Genomic DNA, 17769 nt, shown 5'->3' on the forward strand with positions numbered 1-17769 from the left:
ACAAGCTAACGTCTGGCACATACAAACCTACCAAAGAAGGGCAGCGTGTAATTTGCTTTCTTTAAATAACAGGGTTAAGATTCTTTTTTGATGATAATAGCGCAGAATCAACCTATTATTAGTGAATTGGAATTACAGTGTAGTTTTGCATTAAAACTTTACTCACAACCAGAAAGCCAATGCCATTGATCCACGTTCTGCAGAAATTATGAAACACTGCTTTCAAAAATAACTGGACAACTCCCGACGCTGTGATGTGGGTTTGCGTTTAAAACCGCACTGACAGAAATTTCTTTTTACTAATTTTCACTTGCCCTAAGAGTGAGTGGGGATGATTGGCTCCAAAAGCTGGCATTTTCAGAAAAACTGGCAGATTCTGTCATTTTCTGAATAAACCATGTTAGCACATTATTTGAGATAGCTTCCTGCAGTGAAGCCCTCCCCGTACACTGCATCCCGCAAGCATGTGTTTAACCAACATCCTGGAGGACCTCTGCAAGCGCCCCGCAGTCCAACTCACACAATTATCACACATGTATTCCATTTGTTTTAGAGACATAACAAACTTTACTGTCAAATATCTAACAACTTAGTCCAGCAGTTAGCAGATGGAGTTGCTTTGCTTCGATAATGGGGGTAAATGGATTCCATCTGGGGCCATCTGTTTTTTGGCCATTATGTCTTACGGGATGCAGAAAGAAAGGAGCTGGCTGAAGACATGAGAGAGGAAACTAACTGAAGAACTGCAGGGATCCTATTATCACAACATCAATTTTCTTTTCTTTTTTCTTCTTTTTTTTCTAATTTTATTCTAAAAAAGGAAATTAATATCAGTATTCAGGTTCAGTCTTCGAATCTGATTCTATCGAGCAAGGTTTTCATAAAGGAACTGCAAGGGGTTCATGAGATGATTCAATTAAAACATAAAAAATAATTAATTAATTCATGGATTACGGACATTCATAATCATGGATATTCACTTAAAATCTCAGGGAGTACTTCCAAGTAAATATTTTAGGTCAAAGGGGTTTGGCAGACAAAAACAAGTTTGGGAATTTCTGCTGTAGAAGATATTACTGAGCTGCAATGCGTTTTTATGTAAAAACGTGTGACAGGTGATCACATAATTACACGAGTGCCTAACTACAGCCTTCTACAGAAAAACACCTGACTACTTAGAGCCTATTACACTCGAGGGAGCGAAGGGAAACACTCAACCGCAGTCTCTTCTTCTTCTCTCCTTCAAGAAACACTTGTAAGAGATGTAGATTAGAGGGCCACTGTCTGCTGCCAGATAAACACGTTTCAATTTCACAGCGAACAGAATCCATGAGAGCTCTTTTAACTCTCACTCCCCTCATTGAGTCGGAGTCTTCACATATTCAAAGGAATATCAGATGTTGGGAATTAACTAATAAACCACTATCCTCGAACTCAAAGCAGTACTCTATGGATGATTTTACCACAGGGATCGTCTGTTTTATGTGGTTTCATGAGATCTGTCTTTGACTAGTCTTCAGTGCAAGTATGGGAAATAATTTATTGCCTGTCTCTGTGATTCTATGAAACGTAATTAGCTTCTCTTTGTGTAAACTGTGAGTGTTTTTAAAGCCTCCAACCATGGTATTATAATCTAGATGAGTAAGTGCTTACATGCTGTTAAAGGCTGGAAGGGAGCAGTGAGAAACCCAAAGCTGCTTATTACCCAGCTTTAAAACACATCTGCATTCCACTGCTGGGTTACATCTGACCAGAGCATCGGCTCTACTGGCTACATAGGGGTGAGAGTGTGTGTTTGCGTGCTCAGAAAAATGATGAACAATTAAGGGGCATTTGTATATTGGATATCTACACAAACTCACAAACTGCGCGGATATCTGAGATCTTTTTAAACCCCTACTTTTAACCCTGGTTTATGAAACACTGGGCTGCATGGTTTCGCAGAGCTAAAAAGTAAGTATTAGGTCTGAAATGTTAAGTTTGCAACAGATAATCAATCATAAACTAAATATTTGATATATATCAAACCATGACTCTTGAACCTTGGCCCTCTCACCCCCTTCCCTCATTGGGAAAAAATTCAACTCATCTTAAAATCAGCCTAGCTTTCTGTGTCCTCTTCTTTAGTACTGCATAAGTTACCTTTGACAAGAAATGCAATGTGAGTTATCACCAAAATTAAACAAAAAGTAATAAAATGGAAATCATCATTACAAAGAATTGCATCATCACACAATCGTTGTGTGCATTTTAGAGGAATAATAACTGTTTTCTCAACTCAAGCGTAACATATAAATCAGTGGCAGCGGTGGTCACGTGACCAATTAGAATTTAAATAACTTACCCACACAGCAAACAATTCTAGCAGTAAAGCTTTAGCTTATTGGTTGATGCCGTCATCCAGTGGTATCGCTTACAATTGCTGTGGCTTTCTGCACAAAATTAAGCTCTGGTGTAGGTCTTCCTTTGCCAATTAACTCCAGCTTTTCTTCAAAAGCTTATCTTGAAAACGGCGTGGATAATAAATTAGCAACAATGTCCTCCTCATTAAAGGAGAACTTGGTAACTTTTTTAACTTAATAAAACTGTCTAGAAATCATTTGGATGGTTAAACAACCTGTTCTGGTGATATTGGTGACTTTCCCCGCTCCCCCCAGCGTTCCCAGGCGGAAAACCAACCTTGCAACTTGGGGACTACCGTCCCGGCAAAATAGAAATTGGAAGTCTCGTGAGAAGCGAGAACGAGAACGAGAACGAGCGCGAAACACGAATCGCTTTACGGCAATTCAACATAAACACACACGCATGTATGATGTATTACCAGATTACCCACCTCGGTAGACATAGCTCCACACGATACAGTTGGCTTGCTCCGATCATAACAAACGCACATGAGCAGCGGTAGAGAGGGGGAGGAGGCCGCCGCAAGTGAGTTTTTTACGACCGTGTTGTGAAATATACGCCCCCCCCCCCCCCCCCCCCCACAGCTGTAGGGGGAGCTCGTGGGGAAAACATGCGACAACAAAAGGGAAAATCAGCGAAGAAGTGACTAGAGTTCGCTAGAGTTGCCGAGTTCTCCTTTAATGTTGCTTGCTGTTTACATAGCGAACAGCGCAAGCTATTTTATCATTTTTTATTTATTTTATCCGATGGTGTTCCCCACAGCAGGTGGAACGCGTCATAAACTTAGTAATTACAAGCCTCACCCATTTAGAGGGATTATTTCAATTTTCCGGTCATTTGAAATTAGCCTCTCATTGGCTTGCTATAGACCTTATTCACAGCAGCGGCATCTTTGATTTTTAATGGCAATGAAAGCGAGACTGTGAGGAATAGACAAACATCTCTTCAGTGGGTTGTACTGTTATTTATTGTGTTTTTGTATTATTCCGCTGACGAAACACTGCAAAGATATCTTTCTGAGAAATTTCAGTAGACAAAAAACCCCACACAATATGAGCTGTGGAAAATTATAAGTGATCTAGGAGCTTTAATTATACAGAATTTTACAGCAGATGCCACTGAAAATATGGTGAGTCTATCCCTCACAGCCTCGCTTTCATACCAGTCATTGCGCTGCTCTGAATAAGATCTATGGCTTGGCCCTCTGTAATTTTACGACTGGACCACCAATCGCAGAGCTGAAAGCGTTAGGGGCTTTCAAAAAAATCCTAATAGAGATGTTTAAAATGGACATCTACACAACACAACACAAACTGAATAGGTAGATTTGAAGGGTTTATTTCCTCAAAAAGATTTAGTTTATTGTCAGATTATAAATTTGTTAGAATAGAACTGAAGACTTTTTATTTAAAAAGTTTTTACTTTTTAAACTATTATATAAAAGTTTGTAAATATTATTTTTACAATAATTTAAGCCCTCTCCTGACAGTTCCCCTGTATATAGCTAAATACAAAAGATTAATAAAAAAAAAAATCTATGAACTGTGTGATATATGCAACAAGACTATGTTTGCCTGGGGGTTAATAATGACCCTGGATTAACTATTTAAATTATGAATTGTGAAGCCCAAAAGTATGTCTTCAAACTGCATTTGAAGCAAACAGGCATTTGGTCATGAGACAAAAAAGAAGGAAAACCTGACCCCACCCGTGCACTTTTTTTTTTTTTCTACAGAACAGTGAAATTACAATACTAACATTTATGGTTGCCTTAATTTCTTTGCATTCAAACTTTAAACCACTGAGCATCCATTTTGGTGGAAAACCACAGAGAGACCTTAACGCTTCTCTTTGTTGACAACAAACTAATTTATTAACAATACTTATTATCAATTTGTCAAGATGGTTGGTGCACATTGCGTTCCCAAATGCAAATTATAAGTGACTAAAACACAGCACTTGCAAAGTAGAACTTACTGTGAATCACTGAAAATGAATACAGTGCTGTGCTTTGGCATTACGCTGAAATATGTCTGTAATTAATCGTGATCACACCTAACATTAAAGATTTTAATATATTTTTATATTGTAATAATTTCACATTTAATCACCACAATAATGTAGAAACAACACAAAGACAGTAGCTTTTTTATGAAAGAAGGCCAGTACCACCAATACCAATACTGCTACTGATGTCTCTATTGAAATAGATTTTTTTCTCCTCAATTTTAGCTGTTAATTATAGCCATTCCGCAATACCATATAATTGAAAGCTATACATTTTAACATTAGGCAGTTCAGATTTTTACTAAATGCACAACAAACTATTGTTTTCATTGTTTTTGAACCATGTAAAATGGTGCTTTGCGATTTTCAGGTAGGTCTAACAGGTAGGATACAGAAATTGAATAAAGTTATCAAACACTTCACAGTCTTCACTGCATAAATTATAAATTAAATATAGATTAATCCTTATTAAAGCTACAAAAGTTATTCAGTCAAGAGCAGTGAGTGATTCAAGAGCAGTGGCTGCTAGGCTGCTGTCACTTTATCTGAGACATCCTATTTTCTCACAACTCTTTACATTCAAGACTTCATTTAACTAATTTAAGACTGTGCTTGCAAGGATACTTGACAAAACAGGCATTTTGGCTTTTTTGTGTGTGTTTTTGTCCTTTCATGCGCTGTCTGAATAATTACATCACAGCCATTGCGATTTGATGATCAGATTAAGGCATATCACATTCTCGCAACCTTGCATTGTCAAAATTCATAAAGAAAGTTCCCTTTCAAAGGAACTCGCACTGCGAACGCTTAGCGTGATGACGTCTTGGAGCACATGTGAAATCAGTCCAATGGTGTGGCGGACGTCAGAGGCGGGTGACGTCACAAACCAGGAAACTATAAAGCCTGCCCAAAGCAAAGCAGGGCTAGCTTCTGAGTCTTAAGTAAGCGCTCAGTGTGAAACTGTCTCTGCCTATTTGGTGTTGTATTAGACGATTAGCAATTTAGACTGTGTGTGCACCCCTGCCTGTGTTATTTGAGGAGCATGCACAGTCATTGCTCGAGGGTGCTGGCTGTGAGCACTGTGATGTGCTTATCATGCGTACGCTCCGATCCCGCCTGGTATTTTTTCGCGAGGATGCTCAGGCTCGCGTTCCCCAGGGCTCGGGTCCAGCTGCTGCAGAGGCACAGTGGTGACTAGATCCAGTGCCTTTTCTCAGGGTTTGGAAGCACGGGCTGCAGTTACTTCTGCCTCGATTGAGGCACCCACACTGCAGCTATCTATTTCTGAGGATTTAGATGTTGTCAGTGTCGAAGCAGGAGATACTGAGGATTCGCCACCTCGGTTTCATGCTTTTGAGGAGCTAGTTGAGGTTGTAACGAGAGCTGTGGAAAGATTAAGTCTCGACTGGCCAGCAGATAAGCAGGACGTTCGCGAGCTATCTCTCCCCTGAATCAGCATCTTCCCTAAAGGCCCCGGTATTACCCACTAAGGCAGTTAGAACAACAACTTCCTTGGTGGGTAAGGCTTACTCAGCCGCTGGTCAGGCTGCACATGCCTACGCACAATGTCACTGTTGCAGGTCTACCAGGCTGAGTTGTTAGGAGATATGGATGAGGGCGGGGGTATTGGTGTGGCCACTGGGATGCATATATGGCTCAAACTGAGCAATATATAGGAGAAAGATAAAAACTTCCTTATGGATGCACCCCTGTCACCTTCTGGCCTCTTATTAACTCAGTCGTCAATAGGTTCCAGGATGCAGCCAAACAGGCGGCTGCATTCCAGAAACTCCTCCCCTGCCGCTCTCATGTCTCCGGGACTGCTGAGCGGGAGCAGTCCCAAAACATCTAAAGTCAGCTCCTCACACCGTGCCACACAAAAGCAGAGAGTAGCTTCCCGTGCTCCCCCTCAAAAATATTGAGGACAGGGAAAGCGATCTCAACCGCAACCTTCAAGGGGTAAGACGGATCTGAGGACAGTCATTATTTCCAAGAAGGCTGTGGGGAAAAGGTCCAGACGCCCGAGGGGTCAGGCCAACGAGGGGTCAGGCCAACGAGGGCAGTCTCCCCCAAAGTAAAGCAGTTAACACCTCATCATATGGTGCACCACCTTGTGTGTTCCGGGGCACAGCGGTCTCCGGCGAGCACACATCTCAGGGTCCACTGAAGTTCCGCCACACCATTGGACTGATTTCACATGTGCTTCAAGATGTCATCATGCGTCATACGCATCACACGTTCCCTCAGCGTCAATCGACGCAACATTTCGTTCCCTCTTCAGGGTTACAGTCGTAGGAATAGACTTGGAGTTATTACAATGGTATGTACTGTGTAAAGGTACTATATCCCATAATTTTCAATACTGACTCAAAAAGTTTGTTTTATGGAGTTTTTGTCTGCTGAATGTTTTTTTTTTTTTTTTGAAAGATGACAGAAATTAAATATGGTGCCACCCTGACTAAGATCTATTAAGCAAGCTTGAGTAAAACCACAATGAAAGCTGGTCTAGTGGGTAAACATAAATAAACCAAAAAGAGAAGTGACTAAAAAGATGAAGCACTGCCCATGCCTCAGATATCGCACAGCTAAGTTGTCAATGACAAAAAGGTGTCCTTTCATAACCCTATTACTCACAGAAAGATGCATGAGCTTGACTAACATAATTAAACCTCAATGGAGACATGAGAATTTTAAAATGCCAGTCCCAAATGGTCCAAGGCACTAGATATGGGATTCCTTATAATATTTATGGCTTCTAAGCGCTGGTGTGACAGCCACTTTACCACTGCCCATTAGTTTTAGGTCTTCAAGTGAGTGAGAACAAGAGCTATTACAGGAACAGCCTGCCTTTCCCCTTCCTTACTTTCTCCCAAAAGTCTCTCTCTCTCTCTCTCTCTCTCTCTCTCTCTCTCTCTCTCTCTCTCTCTCTCTCTCTCTCTCTCTCTCTCTCTCTCTCTCTCTCTCACACACATCCCCAAGTAGCCTCTACATCACTGTCACCACACAGACCACCAGGGAATAGCCCCTGGCAACTTCTATAGTGCTAACATGGCATAACACCCCATGAATTATGAAAGGGGGAGTGAGGAACATTTGTAACTACAAAGAAGCCCAGCATATATTCACTCTGGTTTCAATTTGTCTGTCTGCCCTCCCAAAACTCAGACAAGTGTAAATGTCCACCACGTCACCTGAGCATTGTCTCCCATGGTGCAGAGCATTTGACTCTCAACTAGCAGACTCAGAGTGGTTAATTCAAGGGACTGAGTCAAATAGTGGCAGGAAGAATCCCAGACTGGTCCCAGGCATGCCCCTGTAGAGACATGTGTAGGGTATCGCTGAATGCTTCATGATATGATACATCACGACACAAATGCTGTCAAATGCACAATTAATTATTCAATTAAACTATGTAAGGATTATTCAAATCAATTTGATGGAATTTTACTATTAATTAAATTATGTAAATCTTACATTTTTTGAGTGTATATTTTAAGCAACATTTACTATTGTTCACCAAATTTTGGGAGCAAAATCCAGTAATTTCAATAGGAATGCATGCAAACATGAATTTCGTGTGATGGTGAAAGATTTTGCAACGGGTCCAAGTTGCTCACGCTTGGACCAACAGAAATCAGCTTGGTTGGAAAGTGACTTTTGTGTGAGATATGCTACACTATGTGTATATGTGTATATGCTACACTACTGACAATTGACAATGGACCTTTTTTGGCCATTAAATTTTGCTAATGTGAACACATTTTTATACTGTGTGAGAAAACTGTATTGTAAAACATGTGTTGTAAGTTGTATACATTGCAACTCTGAACTTTCTTGCAAAATGTTTTTACAGAAATATATGCAGATTTGTTTTATTTGTAGTGTTAAAACCATAGATATGTATACGCAGATGACTTATCCAACCCTTCCAGACACGTAGGTGCAGCTTCTGTTTGTGAAACCACCGAGATTTAAATTCCCGAAAAAATTGGATAACCTTTTACAGGTGAGAATGTGTTGGTTTGTGTTTTTATATGTATTAACCCAATACATGGTTTTACTATGGTACTTTTAATGTTTTTACTTTTACTATGGTAACTTTTTAATGTCACCTGACGCCTGTGTCTTGTTGTATTGTGTTAGTTTAGCAAAAACATCTGCTGAAGTCTATTTCATATTAATACATGCGTCTAACTACGATCAGTCAACTTGCTCTCGAATTTTCACTGACTACTCCAATATGGCAGACAGCTTACGAATAGCGGCACACTAAAACGGCTGCTAATTATGCATCTATGTATATATATCTATGGTTAACATCATGATTAATCTCTTGATTTACGTATTTGGACTCAAACATTTATTTATTTTCAGAAATGTAGCCATAAATTACCCGGGCTCAGACCACAGTTTAAAAACCTCTGATTTACATGACCTGCATGACCTTTACATGAAGTAATGACATAAAAAATAATGACACAAAGATCTTACGTTTTTATGTGTAATCAATTTCAAAACAATCAAGTATCTCAATATATAATTATAATGCCTGGAAAAGGGGCATAAACTGGGAGACCCCAAACAGCGACCATTTTAGCAGAATCCACAAGTACCAATCATGACAACAAACATGTCTGATGGAAACCCCGAAGCATTTACAATTTCCTGAGTCAGACAAGCACTACAGATCTGCTCTCGGAGTCTGTGTATGGTAATTCCCAGCCTCTCTCTTCCATTGATGTTTGAATGGCCCGGTGCTCTACTCTCACTGCAGTATATCCAAGCTTTGAGCACACTGACAGCTTGCCTCCTTTCCAGTCAGAGTGAATTAGCATCACAACTGTCCCTAAGTGCAATCCCACACGTTAGCGCATCAGCTTGAACCAGCAGGTCTGGTACTGAATAAACACAGCTGAAGTGCTTCAGCAGCAATTCACACACACACCTCACACATTCACAGACAGTCTAGCACCCACGAGGTTGGACTATTGGCCGGGCTGTCCATAAAAGATAAAAGAGCACTTTACCATCCAAAAAGACTTCATGAAACACCCCCCCCCCCCCCCCCCCCAAAAAAAAAGAGAGAGAGAATCTGTGGGAAATCTGTTTTTACAGGCAAATTGTTTTTACTCATTTGCACAGTTTACACAAAAGGTATGATTTACATGAATTTACATTGAATGTCACATCACCTGATCAACCAATACATTTATGAAGGATTTACATTAATTTGATTAATTCAAAATGAGTAACAGATCATTTTAAATAAGTATGCTTGAATAAGTTACTCATATAACTTGGGACTTGGGAAAGGTCATGTCTAAGTTCAGCATGATTGGACATGTTTGGAAAGAGCTGAATTCACTAAAGGGCAAATTTAGTGAGTCCCCTGTCCTACAAAGACCTGCTTGCAAACCGTCCAAAAGACTAAGAGGATAATTAACTATACTCAGTTGTCTGCTTGATAGACTCTGAAAAACACTCCATGCCTACTTTCACATTTCTGGCCTTATCACAAAAAGTTTGGGTTCATCTCTAAGGGTGTGTTCACACTTGTAGTTCAGTTCGCTTGGTTTGTTTGGTCTGGAGCAAAAAAAAAAAGTTGTGTTAGACTTTCGCACCGTCTGTCATTTTGATGTACAAGATCGTAAAAATTTTGTCATAATTATTATTACCTTTTAATTTTCATATTTTAATGATAATTTTCATTGTGATCCTTAAACTAGCTCTGGACGGCATGGTGGCCCAGCCAGCCAAAACACATCTAGAAAGGGGGATGGGCTTGAACCTGTCACCAGCCATATGGAACAGTGACCCAAGGAAGGCCTGAGGATGTGGATTTGTCTATGCCTAGGCTGGAAAAGCAACTCTGAACTTGCTCAACCATGTGACCCTGAAGCATGATCTGGTGGAAGTTCTGACCTCTGAACAGGAAGTAGCAGAGCACCATTTCAGAAGCTCCACCTGCTAATCCACTTTTAAAAACTGAAGCAGACTGGCATTCATATGCCATTTTGAACCAACCTAGAAACAGCACACATGACTAAACTAATCCATAAATCAACCAGGATTGCATTACTACGATGACATGTGTTGTTTAAAGGATGGATGGAAAATGTTTGATCATGTCGTCAAATCTGAAGGCCACACAATCCATTTGAAGCAAGTGATAACAGCAATTGAAGAGTGCTCAGTAATTAAAAACTTTAAATGAAGCAGGATTTAGCGAGTAAATCCCTCTGTTCCAGACTTAAAAGCTGGGACCGCCTGTTCTTCATTTAACAACAGAATCCCTGTCCATCTGCTATGTTATGCACTGTTTAACAGCAAGCAAGAGGACTAGTACAAGCAAATCAGGCTTTCATCAACTCAGTAACCTAATGAACGGCATTACCTCTGAATGTTTCGACTGTGGGGGTTCTCAACCTGATAAGCATTGATTTTACTTTTGGACTGGCATTCTCGCCACACAAAACCTCTCTTCCTCTAAGCAACTGCCTCCTTAGCCTTTCACAGCACAAGGGGTTGCTGCGGATCAGCAGAGGGATGAATGGGTTCTCATTTGTAGTTAATCCAAAGCTCCTCATCAAGCGGAGATGACATGGAAGGGTTAAAGTCTTCTGTGACTCGTTCTTTTTCAATCCAACAAAGAAAGGGAGAGTGAAAGAGGCAGAGTGACAGAGTGAGAGACCCCTTTTTTCTCAGACATTTCCTTTTTCTTCTGTACATTTAAGCACAAAATCTGAAGGGACACACAGGTCTTGTTTGGCGCCCTGTATATCTGAAATAGGGGCACCTTTAAGACCGTCGAGAGAATCACCTAGAGCTCGGGCCATCATTCAAAAAAAGAGCTTCAAAAGAAAGGGGGAGTAGATCAAAGATTCCCTGCAGTCTATTCAGATGCAATTGCTCCCAAATCACATTGTGTTGTCACACAGTTTTAAAAGAATGGGTCACTGCTGTTTTATAGTGGAGAAGCTACCACTAATGAAAAGGACAATGCAAAGATTAGCGCTGCCAGCCATGCGCCTGAAACCTCACTCTGTCTTTAATTGTAGAGAACAAGGGAGACAGGAAAGCAGGGCAAACACAGAACAAAAGAGCAGGGAGTGAAGGCAGAGTCCTTCAGCAGAACTCTGGGGATGATTTTACAGTAGCCCACAACCCAAGGTGAGACGTGAGATACGTCAAGCAAAGCTCAATGCTCCATCCACACAAGCCATGTCTCCACTATATACAACACTTTTCGCTCAGTGAAACTCTCAGAAAAAAAGGAACAAAAGCTGTCACTGGGACATTACCCTTCAAAAGGGTTCTAATATGGACCATTTAGGTACTAATATGTACACTTTTGGTACCAATATGTACCTTTGAGGGTCGAATATACACTCTTTAGGTACAAAGGTGTACCTTTTGAAAAGGTACCGCCACAGTGACAGCTTCTGTACCTTTTTTTCTGAGAGTGTATACTTCCTAAGCTCCAGCAGTCACAATATGTACCTTACTAACCTTAACTCAAATATGTTTGCATACTTGCTACTTGACATTGGCAGCTACTTAAGAACACATACTTAATGAATAAAGATACTTAAACATACTTAAATGGAGCAGCGCAGATTACTTTTTTTATAAATATCAGTGAGCTAAATTCATAGTCAACGCATTCAGCAATCCCATGCTAATTTTAAAAAAATTTTTGCTGCAAAATAAAAAAATATCTAAATTAGACAATGGAACACACTTATTATTGTGTTTTACCAGCGGAGATCACGGTTGAATTAATATCTGTACAGCTGAAGAAGCAAAAAAGCCATGAAACAGAAAGACTGACAAAGACACACACAAAAAAAAACATAAACATTTGATGACTGGGTTGTGATTCTCAAGTTGCTTCTTTTGTTAAACAGGTGAGCGAATTCATCATTGTGCAGACCGCTCTCTTAAACTCCCTGTATCAGTGTAATTGACAAAACTCAGAGAAACTTATCCACGTCAGTAGATGGCAGTGCAGTGTCTAAGCATGCACAAGATACAAAGCTTGTTAGCAACTTAATATAAAGGTCAAGTATGACTTCACTTTGTAGGCCAAAACTTGGAAACGAGTTAGCATTTTAGCACTTCCTGTTCCATCGTCTCGGAGTCAATTGATTTTTGTTAAATGGCTTCCAAAGAGGTCTGTGGTGAACACAAGCTCAAGACACTTCCATGTTTTATTCTGTGACAAAAAATACATCAGTATTATCTCACTCGTGATTTTTGAAAAAGGCGGTTGCTAACAAGTGGCTAAATGGGACTACAGAGGCAGTCTCGTTACTAGTCTTTTTATTTCTGGCGACTGCATTTAGGCTTCAAAATGTATCAAAGTTGTGTTCATCTGTGATAATTATCTCGATGGACAAAACGTGTAAGTATCATAAACTTTTGATGATCACAGAGTTTTTTTTTTTTTTTTTGGGTGATAATCCAAAAGCCAATGGAAAAATCCTATTGGGTTTTTCTTTAGGGAACAAGTTTGATGCTAACTGCCAATTGGCCTACAAAGTGGCGTCTAACCTGCACCACTCTATTATGCCGCCTCTTAAGATATGTTTTGGTTAAAGGGATAGTTCACTTTGAAATTAATTTTTGATATGTTTTAGCTTACCTCAAGGGCATCCAAGATGTAGGTGTCTTTGTTTCCGCAGTAGTTTCAATTTTGATATTTTTAGGTCAAACCGTTCTTGTCTGTCAGTCATATAATGCAGGTCTGTGGTCACTGACTCAAAACACAAGCACAGAGTCCAAATTAAAACAATTCCCCATCGTCCAAATGAAACAATTCCCCATCATAAGTACACATTGATGGCCTAAGACACGAAACGAGCGGTTTGTGTGAGAAAACGAACAGTATTTATATCGTTTTTACCTCTTGAAAACAGCACACGTCCAAACGGCGCAGGCGGGTATAGATGTATACGTAGATGTCGCCTTGGCTACTGCAGTTCATTGGAACGAAACCGTAGCAAAGCGACATCTAGTGTATATATCTATGCGGGTATAGATGTATACACTAGATGTCGCCTTCGCTACTGCAGTTCATTGGAACGAAACCGTAGCCAAGGCGACATCTATGAATATATCTATACCCGCCCGCGCCGTCAGACCATTTGGACGTGTGCTGTTTTCAAGAGCTAAAAACGATATAAATACTGTTCGTTTTCTCACACAAACCGCTCGTTTCGTGTCTTAGGCCATCAATGTGTACTTATGATGGGGAATTGTTTCATTTGGACGATGGGGAATTGTTTTAATTTGGACTCTGTGCTTGTGTTTTGAGACAGTGACCATCGACCTGCATTATATGACTGACAGACAAGAACGGTTTGACCTAAAAATATCAAAATTGAAACTACTGCGGAAACAAAGACACCTACATCTTGGATGCCCTTGAGGTAAGCTAAAACATATCAAAAATTAATTTCAAAGTGAACTATCCCTTTAAATTCAAAGGAAGCTCTGCAAGAGAATCCCAGAGGATCAGTAAAAAAGTTTGATTTTTAAAAAAATACTTATATATCATTCAATGCTGAAAACAATTTATAAAATAATTTCAAACCGAATATTCTTACCAAAACATTTGTTTGGTGAAATGTTCAGAAATGTTTGAGCACAGAAATTGCTGCCCATGTAGAGGATTTCAAATCAGTCACTTATGAGGTTCTATTTAATTTAGGAAGGCACCATAGGATGCCTCATAGCTTCCTCTAAAACTAGTAGACATTGTAGCTCATTAAGTTTTGGAATCAGTGAATCTTTGTAATCTTTGAGTGTAAAAGGAGACACTTACCAGACCTGTGCAGGTGGATATAGCCACAGAGGATTCAGAATGGTTTCGTATGGAACCCTGATAGAGGCAGTTATGAACAGAAGGGTCAAGGGTCGCTGTGTTGATGCCCTCTGCACCGACTGTCTGTATGGTAAACCCCTCTGCCAGCACATGGGATGGCTGCAAGTCTAAATGCAATTCCTTGCCAAATGCAGAGACATGATAGTGCACCAAACCGCCAGCTTCTAACAGGGACCTCCTGCTTCGTTCATGTCTTGACACATCATGGGAAATGTAGCCTCCAAGTGAGTCCACTTGCACCGGTGTGGCAAAATAGTAATCTGTGTGTGGGACAAACACAGTTTAAATCATCTGACTCAATACCAATCCATTACCAGTTAATTATAGCATTAGTCTTACTAATAGAACTTAATATTGTAATGTCAGCAACAGTTTTCTGTCCATCAGGAATTAGGACGGGTTGTTTTGTGGCTTTGATTCCATGTCTATTGTCTTTGTAGTTATTTCTATGCTAGTACACTCCTAAAAGCTGACAATTTTACCAGATATACACTTTTAAAATTTACAGTCTTTCTCTTCCAGGAAAATTAGAGCAAAAATACTGATGACTCATCCTGCACTACACATTTATGTCTGATGAAATGGTCTCTAATGATACTGTCACTCCCATAATACCACCTGCCAAAAACTAGGAATTCTAATGGTTATTAATTTTTTATCATTATTTTTTAAGGGATAAGCCCTTTCATGTCCCACCAAAACGTTCTTTGTTAATATGAAATACAATCCTGGTAAGAAATCTGCATTTGTCAAACCATTTCATGGGGTCTTGTCAACACCTTTTGGCTTATTTACTTTCCCTGTCTGGTCTAACTTATCCATTAAATAAAATTTAAATTGTAAAATTATCTCCTGACTCAAAATCTGTATATCACTGTTTACACTTTTATGTTGCTAATTAACGTTTCATGTAGCCACAATTTATATACAAAACTAATGTCAAGCATTAACCATAATCTCACGAGGAAGTGTTTCCAAACTTTCCACTGGTTGTGTAAATCTTAATTAAAAAGACAAACTCTCAGTGACTAGCTCCTACGGGGCAGATAAGAGATGAGGGAATCCCTTTAATGCGCCCACACATACAGTAGCCTACGCGTGCACCGGCCCAGGAAACTCACATCTTGGGAGTATATTTATGTTGTAAACCCCCTAATTCCCCGAATCTATGTAGCATGCTTCCGCGTATTTATATATTTAGCTGTACAGGTATATCCAATAAGGACAGGTAAGGATTTTCGGCTCAACCAGAGTGCAAGAGCGCCATCGACATCAATCATTGCCATGTCATAATTATAAAGAATAGAAATACAATAATAAATTGCAGTACGTAAACACACGAACCTTGATAGAGGCCGCCGGTGTCGCCGGTAAATGAGAGCGATGTCACAGAGTGGAAGCAACAGAACTGCAGAGCCTGCAAACAGCTCACCACAATTAACTTGCTAAATGACAACGAGTACAGTATATATAGTAAATAATTAATTATCAGTGTGTCACCTGCCTTAATGAAGTTCCCAAAAGACACACTCGCCAGTAATCTCACTGATGTGCTGTTTACCAGAGGGACTTGTAAACTCCAAAGCAAAAGGAAAAGGCAATCCATTTTGGCATGCATGCACCTTAACTGTTACCTCTTTAAAAACGGGGAAAGGAACGATCCGTAAATCCATGCAATGCAATATAGAGACATTGCTAATTGTTTAAACTGCCCTGTTTCAGTCTTTCCTCAAGTAAAATCCAAAGGGTCCATTTGGGTAACGCGCACCGCCTCTGTTTGCGAGCGCAGGTACACTGAGAACTGCTGACTGCTGAGCGTTGACAGTCGGCGTGTGTGTGTGTGTGTGTGCGTGTGGGGGGGTACACTATACGACAATACTGACACCGGCTGATGGGGAAAGGGTGGGGGTTCAAATTTCCACCAATCAGCGACGACCATCTGCGGGCGATTCGGCGCATCAGCGCTCCTCACTGTCCGACCGTCCGTAAAAAGAGCACAGAGTTCATTGAAATGGGAAGCATGTTCGCAGCACTCCCTCTAAATGAACGGTCCGAGCAAGTAAACACACGCTGTCGAAAGAGTTTATGTGTTCAATGTGAAACTGAAGAGTTGTGAATGGGCTGCGGGATGATTTATGATAATGTACGCTGTACTGTATAATGAAGCGCTTTCACGTCAGGTCTTGTTCCTAAAACTTTACTGTCATCTGTTCTGCAAGCGCTCAGCTGATATTTAACACGTAGGTTACATTTGTACAGCAGTTTGTTTGAGTTATTATTGTAGAGTGTTCTTCAACCTAAAAACTTCCTAAAAACGAAAGCTCATCTATTCAGGCTTTTTTCAACACTGTGCAAACAAGATCTCCCGATGACCTAGTTGTGACCTAGATGACCTTAGTTGTATATTGATAAACTCTTCTTACTTGGCAACTTTTGAGTAAAAAAGTAGACTGTTGTCAAACTACATAAATTAGACATTAATTTAGTATGCTACAATTCTTTCAATATATGCTTACACCATCTATAGAGAATTTATAGGTGTAGATAAGTAGTTTCCACATACTTTGAAATACCTTTTAGAGGCGCCATGCATGTAGTAATCCATTGGCCCTAAACGTTAAATGAAAAATTACAAATAAACAACAAAAGTCCCAAGTTTATAAGTAACAAGTAACCTACAGCACAACACAATATGTTTTTTGTCATTTCAAAGTAATGACATTCATTAAATGAGTCAGATTAATTCAGTGAAGCCTTTGACAGATTCCTATGCGTTTTTGATTCACAAAAAAGAATCTGCACTTTAGAATCATTTTTCAGAAATCGGACGACACTAATTGCTCGTTTTCATTCAATAAAGCATTTTCAAAAAGTCAAAAATCATTCCAAAAGATCCGACTCGTTTGTTGGGCAATCACATTTCAAAGATTTAACCAGGTCTGAATAAAAACTGGTTCTTGATTACCAGCCTTATGATGACCAAACAGAGGTTAGTACACACCGACTCCAAAATATTATTAAGACAAGAGCTCTGTCGTTTGGGTCGACTTGAACACTATCATTTGTTTGATTGTTTTCCCTCTTTACTGGTTTATTAAAGGATCTCATAAAACTACTTGATTTTCATACAAAATTTTTATGAATCATATAAAAGTTTCAAATTAAGGTTCAGCCAAAGCATAAAGATCAACTCAAGACGTCATAAGAGGTGAATTAAAAGTAGTTTGATATTTATTTATTTATTTATTTCAATGGTTTCTGATTTTGCCTCTAATTAACAGAGGAGGCCAAGATTATCTACCTCTCCACAATATCAACCATATGACAAGTAGCTCAAAGAAAGTCTCCATGTGAAAAGAATCATCCAGTGAGTTTAATTGTGCTTTACAATCCATTAGTTTCCAGCCTCGTTTTGAAAAGTCCTCAGAAAGAGTGTTGTCAGATGTTTTAGTAAGTTGGCTGGGGGCTCAGCT

At 39.7% G+C, this 17769-nt stretch overlaps 1 protein-coding gene across 1 annotated transcript in view; it reads right to left on the bottom strand.

Annotated features, from left to right (window-relative positions):
* adamts18 (ADAM metallopeptidase with thrombospondin type 1 motif, 18) overlaps positions 1-15914 on the bottom strand; it is a gene marked incomplete at its 5' end in the record, with an annotated part of 84647 nt that extends 68733 nt beyond the window's left edge. Inside the window, 3 exons of the mRNA XM_081389602.1 lie at positions 14237-14556; positions 15641-15713; positions 15801-15914. Of these exons, the coding sequence (XP_081245728.1) occupies positions 14237-14556; positions 15641-15713; positions 15801-15914 (507 nt within the window). The remainder of the gene's footprint in view (positions 1-14236; positions 14557-15640; positions 15714-15800) is intronic.
* Between the last annotated feature and the right edge of the window lie 1855 nt (positions 15915-17769).

The sequence above is a fragment of the Scardinius erythrophthalmus genome (assembly GCF_964197995.2).
Source record: "Scardinius erythrophthalmus genome assembly, chromosome: 2".
Lineage (NCBI taxonomy): Eukaryota > Metazoa > Chordata > Actinopteri > Cypriniformes > Leuciscidae > Scardinius > Scardinius erythrophthalmus.